The 15,476-nt window shown below is 38.8% G+C and overlaps 1 protein-coding gene across 7 annotated transcripts in view; it reads left to right on the forward strand.

The window, feature by feature from the left end:
* The window catches only part of DPF3 (double PHD fingers 3), a 406,354-nt gene that overhangs the window by 187,968 nt on the left and 202,910 nt on the right, over positions 1 to 15,476 (forward strand). For all 7 annotated transcript variants that reach the window (XR_007950650.1, XR_007950649.1, XR_007950651.1 and 4 more), the window contains exon 3: positions 9,366 to 9,473. Coding sequence is in view for 4 of the 7 variants with exons in the window: in XM_051977667.1 (XP_051833627.1) it covers positions 9,366 to 9,473 (108 nt within the window). In the remaining 3 variants the exon portion in view is untranslated. The remainder of the gene's footprint in view (positions 1 to 9,365; positions 9,474 to 15,476) is intronic.

The following is a 15,476-nucleotide window of genomic DNA, read 5'->3' on the forward strand; positions in this document are numbered from 1 at the left end:
TAATGACATTGTATTGGGGATATCACATCACTGTCAAGAAACTCTTAGTTAATATTTTTCTTGGATCTTCAGAGCATTCCTAGCACCCTTTTGGTAATCTATATGATAAAAGGGTACTTCTGGACTGGCCGGTACTTACAGATTCCAGTTTAGGAACTTTTTTATTTTATAGATGAGGAACAAATCCCTCAGGCTAAACAGAATTGGATGGGGAAACTATAACAGGTAGAGTTGTCCAATACTTTGTCTCCAGCAGACATTACCCATGTTCAAGTACATATTGGGAACCCGCCCCCCCCCTCAGAAGATGTTGAATTGGAGGAGAGAGGAACTTAGTGTACCATTTTACAAGTTATTTGAGAAGACAAAGTCTCTTTAAATTCTTGCTTCTAATACATACTATACCTCTGCTCTTTTATTAACTTGCCTCTGGGCTTGCTAGAGATACACTTACTGTTAAGTCCTAGCTGGTTGGTTATGGATCTGCCCCATCTCTATCCCACCATATAGAGGTCTGTAGGGTTTGATTTTATTTACTGACATGTGACTTACTTGTATGGGGAAAGACACACACACACATTGTGTACCTTTAGAAGCAGATCAAGAATCATGAAGGGCTTATTATCTGGATGCTTAGTCATTTTTCAGTCATGTCTGATGCTTCATGATCCCATTTGGAGTTTTCTTAAGATACTGGAGTGGTTTGCCATGTCCTTTCTCTAGCCTATTTTATAGATAAGGAAACTGAGGCAAACAAGATTAAGTGACTTTCTCAGGGTCACAAACTGTATGTGTGAAGTCAGATTTGAACTCATGAAGATGTGTCTTCTTGACTTCAGGACTGGTACTCTATTCATTGTGCCATCTAAATGCCCCTGTTATCTAGAAAGTATGTGTGTATAAGTAGGTAATGAATTGAGGACGAGCTAGGTGATATGGTGGATGGAGGGCTGAACTTGGAGTCAGGATAATTAAAGTTCAACTGTGACCTCAGATACATATTAGCTGTGAGATCCTAGTCTCATCACTTAATCTCAGCCTGCCTCAATTTCCTCATCTATAAAATGGAGATAATAATAATACATATATCCTAAGGTTGTGTTGAGGATCAAATGATTTTGCAAACCATGCAATGCTATGTAAATTCTAGCTATTATTATTATTTCAGGGACTTGATCTTCCTATTCAAGAAGCTAAATTGGCTTATTATTTCATGATTATTGTTCAGTTGTTTCAATCTTATTTGACACTTTGTAACCCCTTTTGGGTTTTCTTGGCAAAGATACTGGTTTTCCATTTACTTCTCCAACTCATTTTACAGATGAGGAAGCTCTCCTCTCTCTCTCTCTCTCTCTCTTTCTCTCTCTCTCTCTCTCTCTCTCTCTCTCTCTCTCTCTCTCTCTTTCCCCTTCCCTTCCCCCCTCTTCCCTTCTCACTCTCTTTGTGTCTCTCCTCTCTCTCTCTCTCTGTCTCTCTCTGTCTCTCTCTCTCTGTCTCCATATTTTCCCCCTATTTTATTCAACAAGAATCTATTATATTCCCACTATATGCCAGACATAGTGCTACACTTAAGGGATACAAAGACAAAAAAAGAAATAATTTCTGTGTCCATGTAACGCATGTTTCACTAATAAAAAAATGCATTTTTTATAAGTAAATACAGAACATAAGAACACACCAAAGTAAATAAGCTATTTCTGGAGATGGAGTGGGTGAGAGAGCAGTAATATGTGGGGACATTGGGAACGACATGTCAACTGAGTCTTGAAGTGAGAGACGGATTTTAAGAGTTAGAGGAGGGAAAGAGAATATTTTAATACTGGCTTACAGCCTTGTATACCTAACCTTAGTCTCAATGCTCAGGACCAACTTTCTAGCAGCCATGACTGCTTCCTCCTCCCTTTCCCCTTCTCTGTCTACCACACATAGTATTTGAGTTATGTCTTTCTTGTACTAATGAGATAAACAATATAACTCATGGCAGGTCCTGTTATTTCCTCTATAAGCAAAAAGCTGACTCTGAATGCATTTGCTCTATCAAGGTACAATTGTACAAGTCCAGAAAAGCAGAAATTACTTGCAACCCTCCAAGAAAGTTTCTGTGCATATTAGTTCATCAAATGAAGGTTGGATTCAAAACAGACATTCTAGGGAACTCTGTTCCCAACTCCATGTTACTAAAGCATAAATAAAAGTCCTTTTTTGGGGGAACAAGGATTAGAAAGCTCAACTCTGCTTTGCTAGCTACTCCTGCCCAGTGCTTCAAACTAAGTCTTGGATTGCATTCCAAACTAGCTCAGTAACACTTACCAGGTAGACCAAAGTGATAGAGCCCATGAGGTTTCAAGGATATTGCTTCCTTTAAGTTACACTTTCTGAGGTGATAAGTAAGGGCTAGTTTTTTCTTAAGAATATGAGGGCCAGGTTAAGCGTTTGTGAAATCAGGATAGTAGGTTGCAACCTCAACTCTAATTTTCCCTTAGGTGATAGATTCTTGGGATGACCTAGATCTGAATGGGTGTTTCATAGGAAGACAAAGGCAGCAGCTCAAGTGGCCATTTGTCTTTCCTTAAACCAATCCTGATCTTCTGTTTGGATGGAAGTGACCTAGAGTTCCCTAATTGTTCTTTGCTCTTATTGATAGTATCTCTTGGAATATGGTCTGACACTGACAACTACTTCTGAATCAAAATTTTTTAAAATGCTTTTTTGATGCTTTTAAAAAGCAAACAGATCATGACTTCCCAATCTTTTCACTGAAAACAGAACTCTCCTATAACAAAGAAGTACAGTTAAACAAAGCAAACTAACATATTGGCTGTGTCTAGCAACATATGGCTTACATTTCCCACCTACATTCCATTATCTTTCTGAAGAGAGACCAGAGACATGCTTCCCATCTGTCCTCTAAAGTTATGATTGGTCACCATTTTTGAAGTCTTTCAATAGTTTTATTTTATATTATTATCAGTATCAACATGGTATAATGATATATTTTATATTATATAAAATAATAATGATTATTATAGCATTAGAATCTTTATATGGATTATTCTCCTGGCATTCTGATTAAAAAGCTCTTATCAATTTATTTTAGTCTTCCCAAGTTTCTTTGAGTGTTTTGCCTTCATCATTTCTTGGGATTTCTTTTGATAGGATATTCCATTCTTAAGGATAGGGGCAGGGACCTGTAATTTCAATGGTGTAAGAGAGTTTCCATGAGAGGAAACTCCCTCTACTGATGCAAGTAAGCACTTTCTCTGTAATTTATAGTCAACTGCCTAGAGCAAAACACTCTGCCTATGTTGGGTGGGAGTATAACTGAACCAGAGTAAAATGTAATTGGGAAATAGTTATCAAAACAAATAAAAATACAATAGAGTATAGATAACATTCTATTTTAAAAAATAAGTCAATATGCTTGCAGCAGGCTCTGGTTTGAGTTTAACACTACAGGCCAAAGAGAAAGGCCATCCCTGAAGGCTGCATGTTGACTTTTTGTTAGTTGTTACTTAGTCATTTTAGTTCTGTTCAACCTTTCGTGACCCCATTTGGGGTTTTCTTGGCAAAGATACTGGAGCAGTTTGCCATTTACTTCTCCAACTCATTTTACAGATGAGGAAACTGAGGCAAATAGGATTAGATGACTTGTCAGGGTTACACAGCTAGTTAGCGTCGGAGGTCAGATGGAACTCGTTTTCCTGATTCCAGGCCCAATATTCTATCTATATTGCCACCTACTTGTGGAAAACCACAAATTCAGAATGGCTGTGTTATGTTGTATTTTTATTTGTTTTGTTAAACATTTCCCAATTACTCAGGAGTTTTGTGGGCTGCATGGGGCCCACAGGACATGGGTTTGATACCACTGGCCAGACTACTGAGAAATTAGTTAAGTGAAGAATTCAAAATCCCATAGCACGTGTGAGAGATGGGACTTGAATCTGGATCTTCTGAACTTTGAGACAGGTATCTTATCTACTCCAACTAGGCTCCTTCTCTTAAAAATACAAGAGTTCATGTCAAGGGCTGACTTTGAATAGATCAGTCTCAGCAATATTTAAAACTCTGATCTGTAGGCAGGAGAGTTGAATTTTTTAGCCACTGGGTAAAGAGAGGCAGGTGCTCTTCCTCTGCCCCACTCCCCTGATGGGGAAAATGGTCTTCTGTTTTTGATTCTGTCTGATAACTTTTGCCTTCATACACGTTTGTCAATCATTGTCCCAGTCAGTGGGTAACTTCTTTCCTTTCAGATCTTTGCTCCTACAAAAAGCGTTGCTCTAAATACTTTTTATTTATGGTCTGAATAAATGGCAGCTACTTAGTGGGTATGGGGCAGCTAGGTGGCTCAGCGGCTAAAGTGTCCCACCTGAAGTCAGAAAGACTCATCTTTCTGAGTTCAAATGCAGCCTCAGACACTCACTAGCTGTGTGACCCTGGCAAGTCACTTAACTCTGCTTGCCTTAGTTTCCTCATCTGTAAAATGAACTGGAGAAGAGAATGGCAAACCAGCTTAGTATATTCATTAAGAAAAATCCCAAATGGGACCACAGAGTCTTACACAATTGAAACAATGGAACAACAAAAAATTAGTGGATAGCACATTGGATGTGCTAGCAATCAGGAAGAACTCAGTGAAAATCTGACTTCAGACACTAGCTATATGACCTTGGACAAGTCATGTAACCCCTCTGTATAGCTCAGTTTCCTCATCTATAAAATTGGGATGATAATAAATAGCACCTACCTCATAGAGTGGTTTTGAGAATTAAATAAGAAAATAAAAATTTCACACTCTAAAGTACTATATAAATGGATCTTTTCCTTTGTCTTTGACCTCCTTGCACTATATAGCCTCAGTCCTAAGAAGTACACTTTGTTTGTGTGTGTGTGTGTGTGTGTGTGTGTGTGTGTGTGTATGTGGCAATTGGGGTTAAGTGACTTGTTCAGGGTCACACAGCTAGTGTTATATCTGAATTCAATTTGATTTGAATTCAGCTCCTTCTGACTTCAGGGCCAGTCCCCCATCCACTAATCCATCTAACTGTCCCAGAAGTGCACTTTCTACGTCAGTTCTGAGACTTCTCATAGGTCTGAGAGTCAGCCTGCTGGACCTGGACTGAACCATTACCAAATCCTTTGAATGAGCAATCAGGAGTATCTAGAGGGAGTGCAGAACCCAACCAGCCTCATTCAGAGCTTTTCACCGTGGGATGTCCTGAGGCAGAACCCTGGGTAGGATGAAATCCAGCCTTCCTGCAAGAAAGGACAACTATTTACGATGCAGTTAACTCTTTACATTGTGGTCAACTCTTTAAAATGCAGCAGACACCACTAATAATGCTTCCCACTGCTGAAACTCATGTATAATAAGAAATGGGCAGCAGAGAAAGTTGGTGTCAGGGTGGAGAAGAAGCTCAAGAGTGTTGACACATTTATTGAGTTGTATAAATCAAATTGTGAATTTTTTTCTATGAAGTTTTTTCTCTGAGCTCGGAACCATTCAGATATCTAATTCCTTGATCTCTTGCCTGATCTTCTACCATTTTTACCTGGTTTATATTTACCCTCTGGGTTTTCGTACTTCTCCATTGCTTACCTATATTTCCAGACCTTGGACGTGCCTGGCGGCATATGGTTCCCACTTACTTACCAGCATACATATGCCTGTGACTTGTTTTTGGCCTCTTAGCTCTGGAATCACATTGCTGTAGACAAATGCATCCAGAACTATTTGCTGACTCTAAGGAGTGCTTTTTATCGCAAACTCTGCCCAAGTCTGTCCTTAGTCACATTTCCTTAAAAATGTGTGCATGAATGTGAAGAACATTTAAGATCTTTGACCACAATGGGATCTTGGGGAATTTTGTGAGTATGCTAAAGTCCTTTGTTTTACTGACTCTCTTCAGTTTCATTTTATGTGAAGTTACCACTCTTGTCTTTGGGGTTCAGTGTTCCCTGACTGGGAAATAGAAATTGTCTTCAAGACCTATTATGCTAAGGGACAGGCATGTTGTAACAAAATAAAATACCTGAAGGTCTCTGAAATGACAAACCTTCACTCAAGTTTGTGATGACCCCAATGTTGTTGTTGTTGGGATTTTTTTTTCTTGCCATTAAATCATATGGAACAAAAGAGAAATAACAAAATCTAAACTATTTGATTTTCAAAAACTGATCACAATCTTTCAGACTGGGAGAGTGTCAGTGGTCCCTGATTGATGACACTGATAACAAGTCTCTTCTGAGATCCCCCTCACAGTTTACAAAGCCACATCTTTGAGTGGTGGGGAGTTTTATCATTCAGTCATTTCAGTCATGTCTAATTCTTCATGACCCCATTTGGGATTTCCTTGGCAGAGACACTAAAGTAATTTGCCATGTCCTTCTCCAGCTCATTTTACAAATAGGGAAACCAAGGCAAATAGGGTAAAGTGACTTGCCCAGGGTCACACAGTAAATATCTGAGGCCAGATTTGAACTCCGAAATATGAGTCTTTCTGACTCCACTCTGTGTCACCCAATTATGGTAATAAATAGATGGGCTAATGTGAAAAGATGCTCCAAATCACTATTAATCAGAGAAATGCAAATTAAGACAACTCTGAGATACCACTACACACCTGTCAGATTGGCTAGAATGACAGGGAAAGATAATGTGGAATATTGGAGGGGATCTGGGAAAACAGGGACACTAATACATTGTTAGTGGAATTGTGAATGCATCCAACCATTCTGGAGAGCAATTTGGAACTATGCTCAAAAAGTGATCAAACTGTACATACCCTTTGATCCAGCAGTGTTTCTACTGGGCTTATATCCCAAAGAGATATTAAAGGAGGGAAAGGGACCTGTATGTGCAAGAATGTTTGTGGCAGTCCTCTTTGTAGTGGCCAGAAACTGGAAACTGAGTGGATGCCCATCAGTTGGAGAATGGCTGAATAAATTATGGTATATGAATGTTATGGAATATTATTGTTCTGTAAGAAATGACCAGCAGGATGATTTCAGAAAGGCCTGGAGAGACTTACATGAACTGATGTTGAGTGAAATGGGCAGGACCAGGAGATCATTATATACTTCAACAACAATACTATATGATGATCATTTCTGATGGATGTAGCCCTCTTCAACAATGAGATGAACCAAATCAGTTCCAATAGAGCAGTAATGAATTGAACCAGCTACACCCAGTGAAAGAACTCTGGGAGATGACTATGAAACACTACATAGAATTCCCAATCCCTCTATTTTTGTCCACCTGCATTTTTGATTTCCTTCACAGGCTAATAGTATACCATTTCAAAGTCCGATTCTTTCTGTACAGCAAAATAACGGTTTGGACACATACACATATATTGTATTTAACTTATACTTTAACATATTTAACATGTATTGGTCAATCTGCCATCTGGGGGAGGGGGTGGGGGAAAGGAGAGGAAAAATTGGAACAAAAGGTTTGGCAACTGTCAATGCTGAAAAATTACCCATTCATATATCTTGTAAACGAAAAACTATAATAAAAAATAAAGAAATAGATGGGCTATTTACTTTTACTTTGGAGTTGTAATCCCATCTGGACAGATTGAAGAGACAAGTCTTGGTCAGGATGGTCTGGGTTCAAGTTCCTCTTCTGACACACGGTGGCTGTATAGCCCTGGAAAAGTTATTTAATCTTTCTTTGTGTCAGCTGTAACATTCTAAGACTGCAGGACATAATAATGTGGGACATTCTGAGACTGTAACTTCCTAAGACTTGGAAGCAGATAAAGTTCCTGCTAGCTTTAAATTCTTTTTAACAAATAGTATTAGCTTTTTATTTTCAAAATACATGCAAAGATAGTTTTTAACATTCACCCTTGCAAAACCTTGTAAGCCCATTTTTTTTCCCTGTCTTCCCCTCTCTCCTTTTCCCTAGATAGCAACTAATCCAATATAGGTTAAATATGTGCAGCTTTTATAAACATATTTCCACATTTATCATACCACACACACACACAAAAAATCAGATCAAAAAGGAAAAAAAATGAGAAAGAAAAAAACATTGTTGTAAATTCTAAGATTCTAAATTACAAAACAGGCATCATCTTCATTTGATAGAGATGTCAAGCTCAGAACACTTCCAAGTGTAGACAGAACTAGATTAAAATGTAATTGGGCAATATTTAACAAAATAAATAAAAATACAATTTAACACAGGTAATGTTAATGTGTGGTTTTCCAAGTCCTATAGGCAGGAATTCTTACGTAAGATTTAATGGTTTCTATTTCTATCTAAGTTAGATACCCCACACTTCTAAAACCACAGATCCCTCCAGTTGGGTGGTGCAGTAGATTGAGTGTTGAGCCTGAAATCAGATAAACCTGAGTTCAAATTTTACTTTAAGTCCTGGTTAGCTCTATGACTATGGGCCAGTCATTTCACTTCTGCCTGCTACAATTTTCTCAATTATAAAGCAGAAATAATAATAGCCTTTCCACTCAGGGTTGTTTCAAGGATTGAACAAGATGCTAATTGGAAAGCATGTGAGTATAGTTTGGCACATCACAAGTGCTTAATAAATGCTTGTTTCCTTCCCTTCTTCTCCAAAAACCCCCAACAACTTCTCCAATTTTTAGGAATAATGGAAGCACAGTTAAACAGATGAAGTGACTTACCCAGCGAGCTAATAAGTGTCAGATGGTTTATATATAGCATTATTGCAATTTTAGCAAAGCAGAGGATGAAAGGTTTGTTTATTCTGTTGCTTTGAGATGGCCTACACATCTGGCCAGACACCAAACTACTATAGAGGTGACTACAACCATGAAAAAAATGGGAAGTCCAAGGGTAATAAGACCTAAGTAGATTTCCTCTGAAAAATAAAAAGAGCCCTCATCTAGATCCCTCCACATATTACTCACACAGCTACAATCATTAGCACAAAAGAGAAACTCTTAGGGAAATGAATGCAACTAGGAAGGGCTTGCTTTTGGAACACTGATATTTTCTGTATATCAAGATCGTTCCCAGACTGGGCAAGGAGAGCAGAGATCGGGAAGCCTAAAAAACAGAAAGAGGGCTTTGCACCCTGGAAATGTTTCTTCACCTGGAAGAAGAGAGGTTGGGGCTGTATGCCGTTCCTCTCAGCTCAAATATCTATTGCCTGTGCCGGATCTGTATGGTAGAGTAGTATTAGAAAGCACAGGACTAAGAGACGGGGAGAAACTATTCAAGTCTTATCTCTGCCAAAAATAATTATGTTTCCCGGGGTATCTTCCCCTTTATGAATTTCGCTTTTCTGCTCTGTAAATGATTCCTGAGATTCCTTCTCGTTCTGGCATTCAATGACTTCATTTCACACTTTGTCTTGTTTCATTCTCAGGCTTAGCTCCAGGGCAGCTGTACACATACCCTGCCCGCTGCTGGCGCAAGAAGAGGCGACTGCACCCGCCTGAAGATCCCAAGCTGAGGCTGCTGGAGATAAAGCCTGGTCAGTAGCATTAGGAACTCAGCTGGGCGGCCGGGGTAGGGGATGGAGGAAGTGGGGGAGTATTTAGGTGAGAGAGGGGTAGAATGAGAAGGGAGAGCAGCTGCTTTCGCTGGCCCTCTCCTGCCTTTGTTCATCTCTCCTGCCTTTGTTCACTGATGCTACAGGAATTGGTTTCTCTATTAGTGGAACAAAGAATGATCAGATGACCAGGTGACTTAATTAAGTGTGGATATACAGGAGTATATATATGTTTGCTCATGTGGCTAAGCGCATGTGGACTTTTTTTTTTGTGCGTGAGACAATTGGGGTTAAGTGACTTGCCTAGGATCACAAGTGTCTGAGGTCAAATTTGAATTCAGGTTCTTCTGAATTCAGGACTTGTACCCTACTCACTGCATCTACGTTTGAGTTTTTAATGAAATAGTCTTTTTCAGTCTCTCCTCTTCCCTTCCCCTCTCTAACTCTTCTACTCTCCTCCTCCTCCTCCTCCTCCTCCCCTTCTCCTCTTCCTCCTCCTCCTCCTCCTTTCTTCTTCTATTACCCAACTGCATTTTAATCGAGTTCTGGTCATTTGGGAGAATCTGGTGATACTTCTGGCATCTTTATCAAATGAAGATGGTATCTGCTTTGTAATTTAGAATCATAGAATTTATAGTTATGTTTTTTCGTTCTCATTTTTTCCTCTTTTGATCTGATTTTTTCTCCTTTTCCTCCTCCTCTTCCTCCTCCTCCTCTTTTTTTGTCATTCTCCTCCTCTATCTCTTTTGTCTCTGTTTTGCTCTCTCTTTCTTCCTTCTCCCCACCTTCCTTCTCTCTCTCTCTCTCTCTCTCTCTCTCTCTCTCTCTCTCTCTCTCTCTCTCTCTCTCTCTCTCTCATCTCTCTCTCTCTCTCATCTCTCTCTCTCTCTCTCTCTTTTCCTCTTCATCCTATCTTCCTCTTCCTTTCTTTCATTGCTTTCCCCATATTCCTGATTCTGTTTACCAGTAAACTGATAGGAAGAAACAGGGTGGGAACAGACCCCAAGCAAATCTGTCAGGACATATCTGAAATTGCAGCTAGGTCAGCGAGTAGCATGTCTCTCCCCTTGCTTGCAACCTCTATTAAATTGGTCGAATTCTAGGTTATCTGTTTCCAAGGTGGAAGCACACACACACACACACACACACACACACACACACACACAATCATTCACTCTGCTTTTCTCTGAGGACTGCTGCTGAAGCTTCCCAGAGGAAGAGGGACAGTTCACAAATAAACAAATCCCAAGACATGAAACAGAAATGGAGATACCCATAGGAAGGTAACAGAACTACCCAGTAATATCTAGGATGAATTGGTTGATTTAAACCACTGCTTCCTATTGTTCATCTTATTATTTGACTGTCAACTTCTACTACTTTGGGCCTTTTCAGAGCAGTCTCTAGGGTTTAGCAAATCAGAGCAAATTGCCTGAAATTTTGGAAAGTTCATCTGATAGTCTAAGAACCAAGTGAAGAGAACTTTGAAACGACTCAGCTGCCAGCTGTCATGGCAGGACAGAAAAAAGTGTGTGTGTGTGTGTGTGTAGGTATGGATAGGGAGAGAGTTGGGAAATATCCCCGGGAGGTGGTAAAAAATCAAAAAGCTTGAGGTTCTTATAAAAAATAAGCAATTTAATTCTTCCATTTTCTTTCATCACCACTTGTGTTGCATGAGTGGGATAGCTTGGCCATAGGACAATCACACCTCTTTCCTCCCTTATTTTCTACTCCCCCTTTTCACTTTCACCCCTCAAGCTGTTTTTCCCTCTTCAGTGCTCCCACTGGCTATTTTTCTTAATATGTATACCCCTGGGTTCCACTGATCAAAGATGTATAAAGCTTTCCCTTAGGTAGATTTCACTTGTATAAAAATGTCTTGGGGTGAGGGTAGGATGCACAGAGATCAGATTCTTAAAATTATTTACAGGTAATGAGTCTTCAGTGATCATTCCACTGAGTGTGCAAAAGGCAAAATGACACTTTCCAAGTCACTCTAAAAAAAGTATCCATAGAAAGCTTATTAGTTCAAAGTAGGTGACCATAAAGTCCTGCCACCGGGCATTGCCAGTTCAAATAATGCTCTTGCCAAGGTTTAAATAAATGGTTGACTTTTCATTTGGAGGGACACCTTCATAAGTTTTCTGATCCCTTCTGACTCGGTAAGGAGGTGATGGGGAGGACAGTCCCGTGGTGGACCACTTGTAAGGTTCACAGTGACCCCTGGTGGTTTGTGGAACAGTTTGAGAAGCACTGCTTAGGTGGTTCAGCTATTAGGCTGATCGATATCATTCATTGAAAACAAACAAAACAAAACAAAACAAAAACTACCTACAAGTCCTGCTGCTGCACCCTGGAATAGGGTTCCCTAATTTCTGTTGTTTTGTAAATAAATCAAGTATTTTAGCTTAATTTTACCATAAAGTTCTCAACCCTATTCTTTTAATATTAAGACAATTGTCTGAGACCAGCTTATTAGGTTGTAATTTGCAACTCTATTTCTCCTTCGGGGAAGCTCCTGCTCCAAGAATGATGGCAGCATTTTGATGATATCAACTTTCCTTGTGGTGTTTTCAAACTCAAGCTTTCATGGCACCAATCAATTAATAAGCATTTATTAAACGCCTACAAGGTTTGTATCAGGCACTGTACTAAGCACTGAAGATATAAAGATATAAATAAAACAGTCCCCATCCTTAAGAACTTTACATTATACTGGGAAAGAACCAACTTACACATATAAAGTCATTAAAAATCTATGAAAAAAATGCAGATGAGTTTTAGTGCTTATTGTTCAGTTTTATCAGGCTGTTTAAGACCCCATTTGGAGTTTTCTTGGCAAAGATAATGGATTGATTTGCCATTTCTTTCTCCAGCTTATTGTACAGATGAGGAAATTGAAGCAGACAGGGCTAAGTGATTTTCTGGAGCTACTAAGTATCTGAGGTCAGATTTGAATTCAGCCCTCCTTACTCCAGGGCTAGCATTCTCTTTCTTTTAATTAAAAAAAAATAGCTTTTTATTTTTCCAAATACATTCAAAGATAGTTTTCAACATTCACCTTTCCAAAATCCTGTATTCCAGTTTTTTCTCCTTCCTTCTCCTCTTCCCGCCTTTTCTAGATGGCAAACAATCTGATATAGATTAAACATGTGCAATTCTTCTAAACATATTTCCATATTTGTCATGCTATGCAAGAAAAATCAGATCAAAAGAGAAAAAACACAAGAAAAAAAACAAGCAAGCAAACAGTAACAACAACAAAAAAGGTGAAAATACTATGATTTGATCCACATCCAGTTTTCATTGTTGTCTTGGTGGATGAAGATGGCTCTTTCCATGACAAATATATTGGAATTGCTTTGAATCACATTGGAAAGAGCCAAGTTAGGGCTAGCATTCTATCTACTGTGCCATCTAGTTGTCTTCATGAATCTGAATTTGGCTTATAGCTTGTTGGGGGTGTCAGTAAAAGAGGTATCACTTGTATTGAGCTTTGAAGGAAGTAAAAGCTTTTAAGACTCAGAGGCAAAGAGGAGTTCATTCTAGGCACAGGGGACAATTTATGCGAAGACATGGTGGGGGTTTTAGAATTTTGTCCTTCAGGAATAGAAAATTGTCCAGTTTGTCTGGAATATGTTTGAAGAGGTAACCTAGAGCCAGACTGTGAAGGGCTGTCAATACCAAACAAAAGAGTTTGTATTTTATCCTAGAAGTAGTAGAAAAGTCTTGAAGTTTTTTGAACAGAGAAAGTAACATATTCAGATTTGTGCTTTAGGGATATGAATTTGGCAGCTATGTGGAGGATAGATAATAGTGGAAAGAGACCAATCAAGATGCTATTGCAATAGTACAGGTAAGAGGTGATAAGAGCCTGAATTTGCTTTCTGTGATATGAATAGAAAGGAGATGGACACGACAGAAGTTTAGAGATAGAATTGTCAGCGTATAAGAAAAATAATGATAACAGCTAACAGTTATATTGCACTTACTATGAGCCAGACATTGTGCTAAATGTTTTACAAATATTATTTCATTTGATCCTCACAACAACCCTGTCAAGTAGGTTCTAGTATTATTCCCCATTTTGTATTCAGGAAAACTGAGGGTAGATACCTACAATATATATTCCAAGCACTGTGTAAAGTACTAAGAATATAAAGAAAGACAAAATCATGATCTCAAAAGATCTACAGTCTAATGGGGGAGACAATACGCCAACAGCTATGTACAAACAAGATATAGATGGGATAGATTGGAGAAAGTCAACAGAAGGGAGGCACTGGAACTGAGAGGGATCAGGAAAACCTGAAGAAGGGAGAATTCTAGCTGGGGGTTGAAGGAAGCTAGGAAATCCAGGAGGTGGAGATGAAGGCACTTCAGGGGGAACAGGGCTGGCATTAGGACTTGTCATGAACCCTAGTTGAGCTCTTCTCATGGCAAGTTCTTCCAGTTGGGGGAGGGTTGGGAAGGGTGACATAACCTGGAAGTTTTTGAGTATGTATAGACCAGATGTAATAGCATGGCAAACTGAAACTGAAAATACAGAATATGGATAATAGAGCTGAAAGGTCAAAGGCGAAAGTAATATTTAGAATGAAAGCAGGGTAAAATCAAATCAAAGTCTGCAGAGGATGTTGGGAAAGAGGTGTTTTATTTGTGTGCATGGGGCAGTGAGGGGTACAATTTATAGAGCACTATGTCTGGAGTAAGGAAGACTTGAATTCAAATTCAGCCTCAGACACTTATTATCATGGTCTCATGGTCTCAAGTTCACTTCAGTTTCCTCAGATGGAAAATGAACTGAAAAAAAGAAGGGCAAATCTTTTCAGTATTTTTGCCATGAAAACCCAAATGGGATCATGGAAACAGACACTGAAATAAATGAACAACAATTTGGATGTGTGTGGGAGGAGAAGGTATTGAAGTGAACAACAAGGTGTAGAACTTGACAAACCATTTTCTTAGTTTTCTGTTCTTCAGGCAGAAATGTTTTTTTGTTTTTTTTCCCCTAGTCATGGGTGGTCCTTTAATCTCTAACATGGTCTCAGAGCTGTTTCCCTTCTTTTATTGCTCTCAGGATCAGGCCTGCCTCTAAGTAAGCAGAGGTGGGTGGGAGAGTTTTATCCCACAATACCTAGAAGGCAGGGCTGAGAACCTTTCCCTATTTAGTGATAAGCATTCAAGTCACACCTCTAACCCTATGAAATTAAAAAAAGGAAAGAGAAAGTAAATATCTCCAAGTATCTTTAAATAGATTTGAAAGCAAACAAGTAAAAAAAAATTATCTGGTCTAAGTGTTGGTAGATAGTGGGGATGCCATAAATAGTATTCTTGAGAAGGCTTTGGGTTAAACTATCAGTAGTGTCAAACTGAAATAGAAACTAGGGTGTCCTGCAGGAAGCATATAGACTTAGAAAACCACAAATTAACACGGGCTATGTTCTATATTGTATTTTAAAATGTATTTTATTAAATATTTCCCATTATATTTTAATCTGCATTTGGGCTACACTTGGGGTAGAGTTTCATGTTTGACATTTCCAGATTAGATGGCATTTGGGATGTTTCTAACTTTGGGACTCTTGTGATTTGACATATTTGTTTTTGGGATCATTGAATTACAGATTTAGAGCTTTAAGGGAACTTAGAGGTCATTGAATCCGAACCCTTGTTTTCAGATGAGAAAATTGAAGCATAAGTAATTAAGTAATTTGTCCAGAGTCAAACCAGCAAATAAGTATTGAAGGTGGTATTGAAACTCAGTTCTTCCTAATTCCAAGCCAGCACTTTAGCTGCTACATAACATTGCCTCTTATGGCCTCAAGACTATGGATTTTTACTCACGAATCCTCATTGTGAAATGACTTTTCTGATAGTCTTGGTGAGAATATATGTAATTACAACTATATATATATATATGCACATATGTGTATGTGTACATATACATATATACATAAACATACACATACATACATATACATA

The sequence above is a fragment of the Antechinus flavipes genome, chromosome 2, assembly GCF_016432865.1.
Source record: "Antechinus flavipes isolate AdamAnt ecotype Samford, QLD, Australia chromosome 2, AdamAnt_v2, whole genome shotgun sequence".
Taxonomy (NCBI): Eukaryota; Metazoa; Chordata; class Mammalia; order Dasyuromorphia; family Dasyuridae; genus Antechinus; species Antechinus flavipes.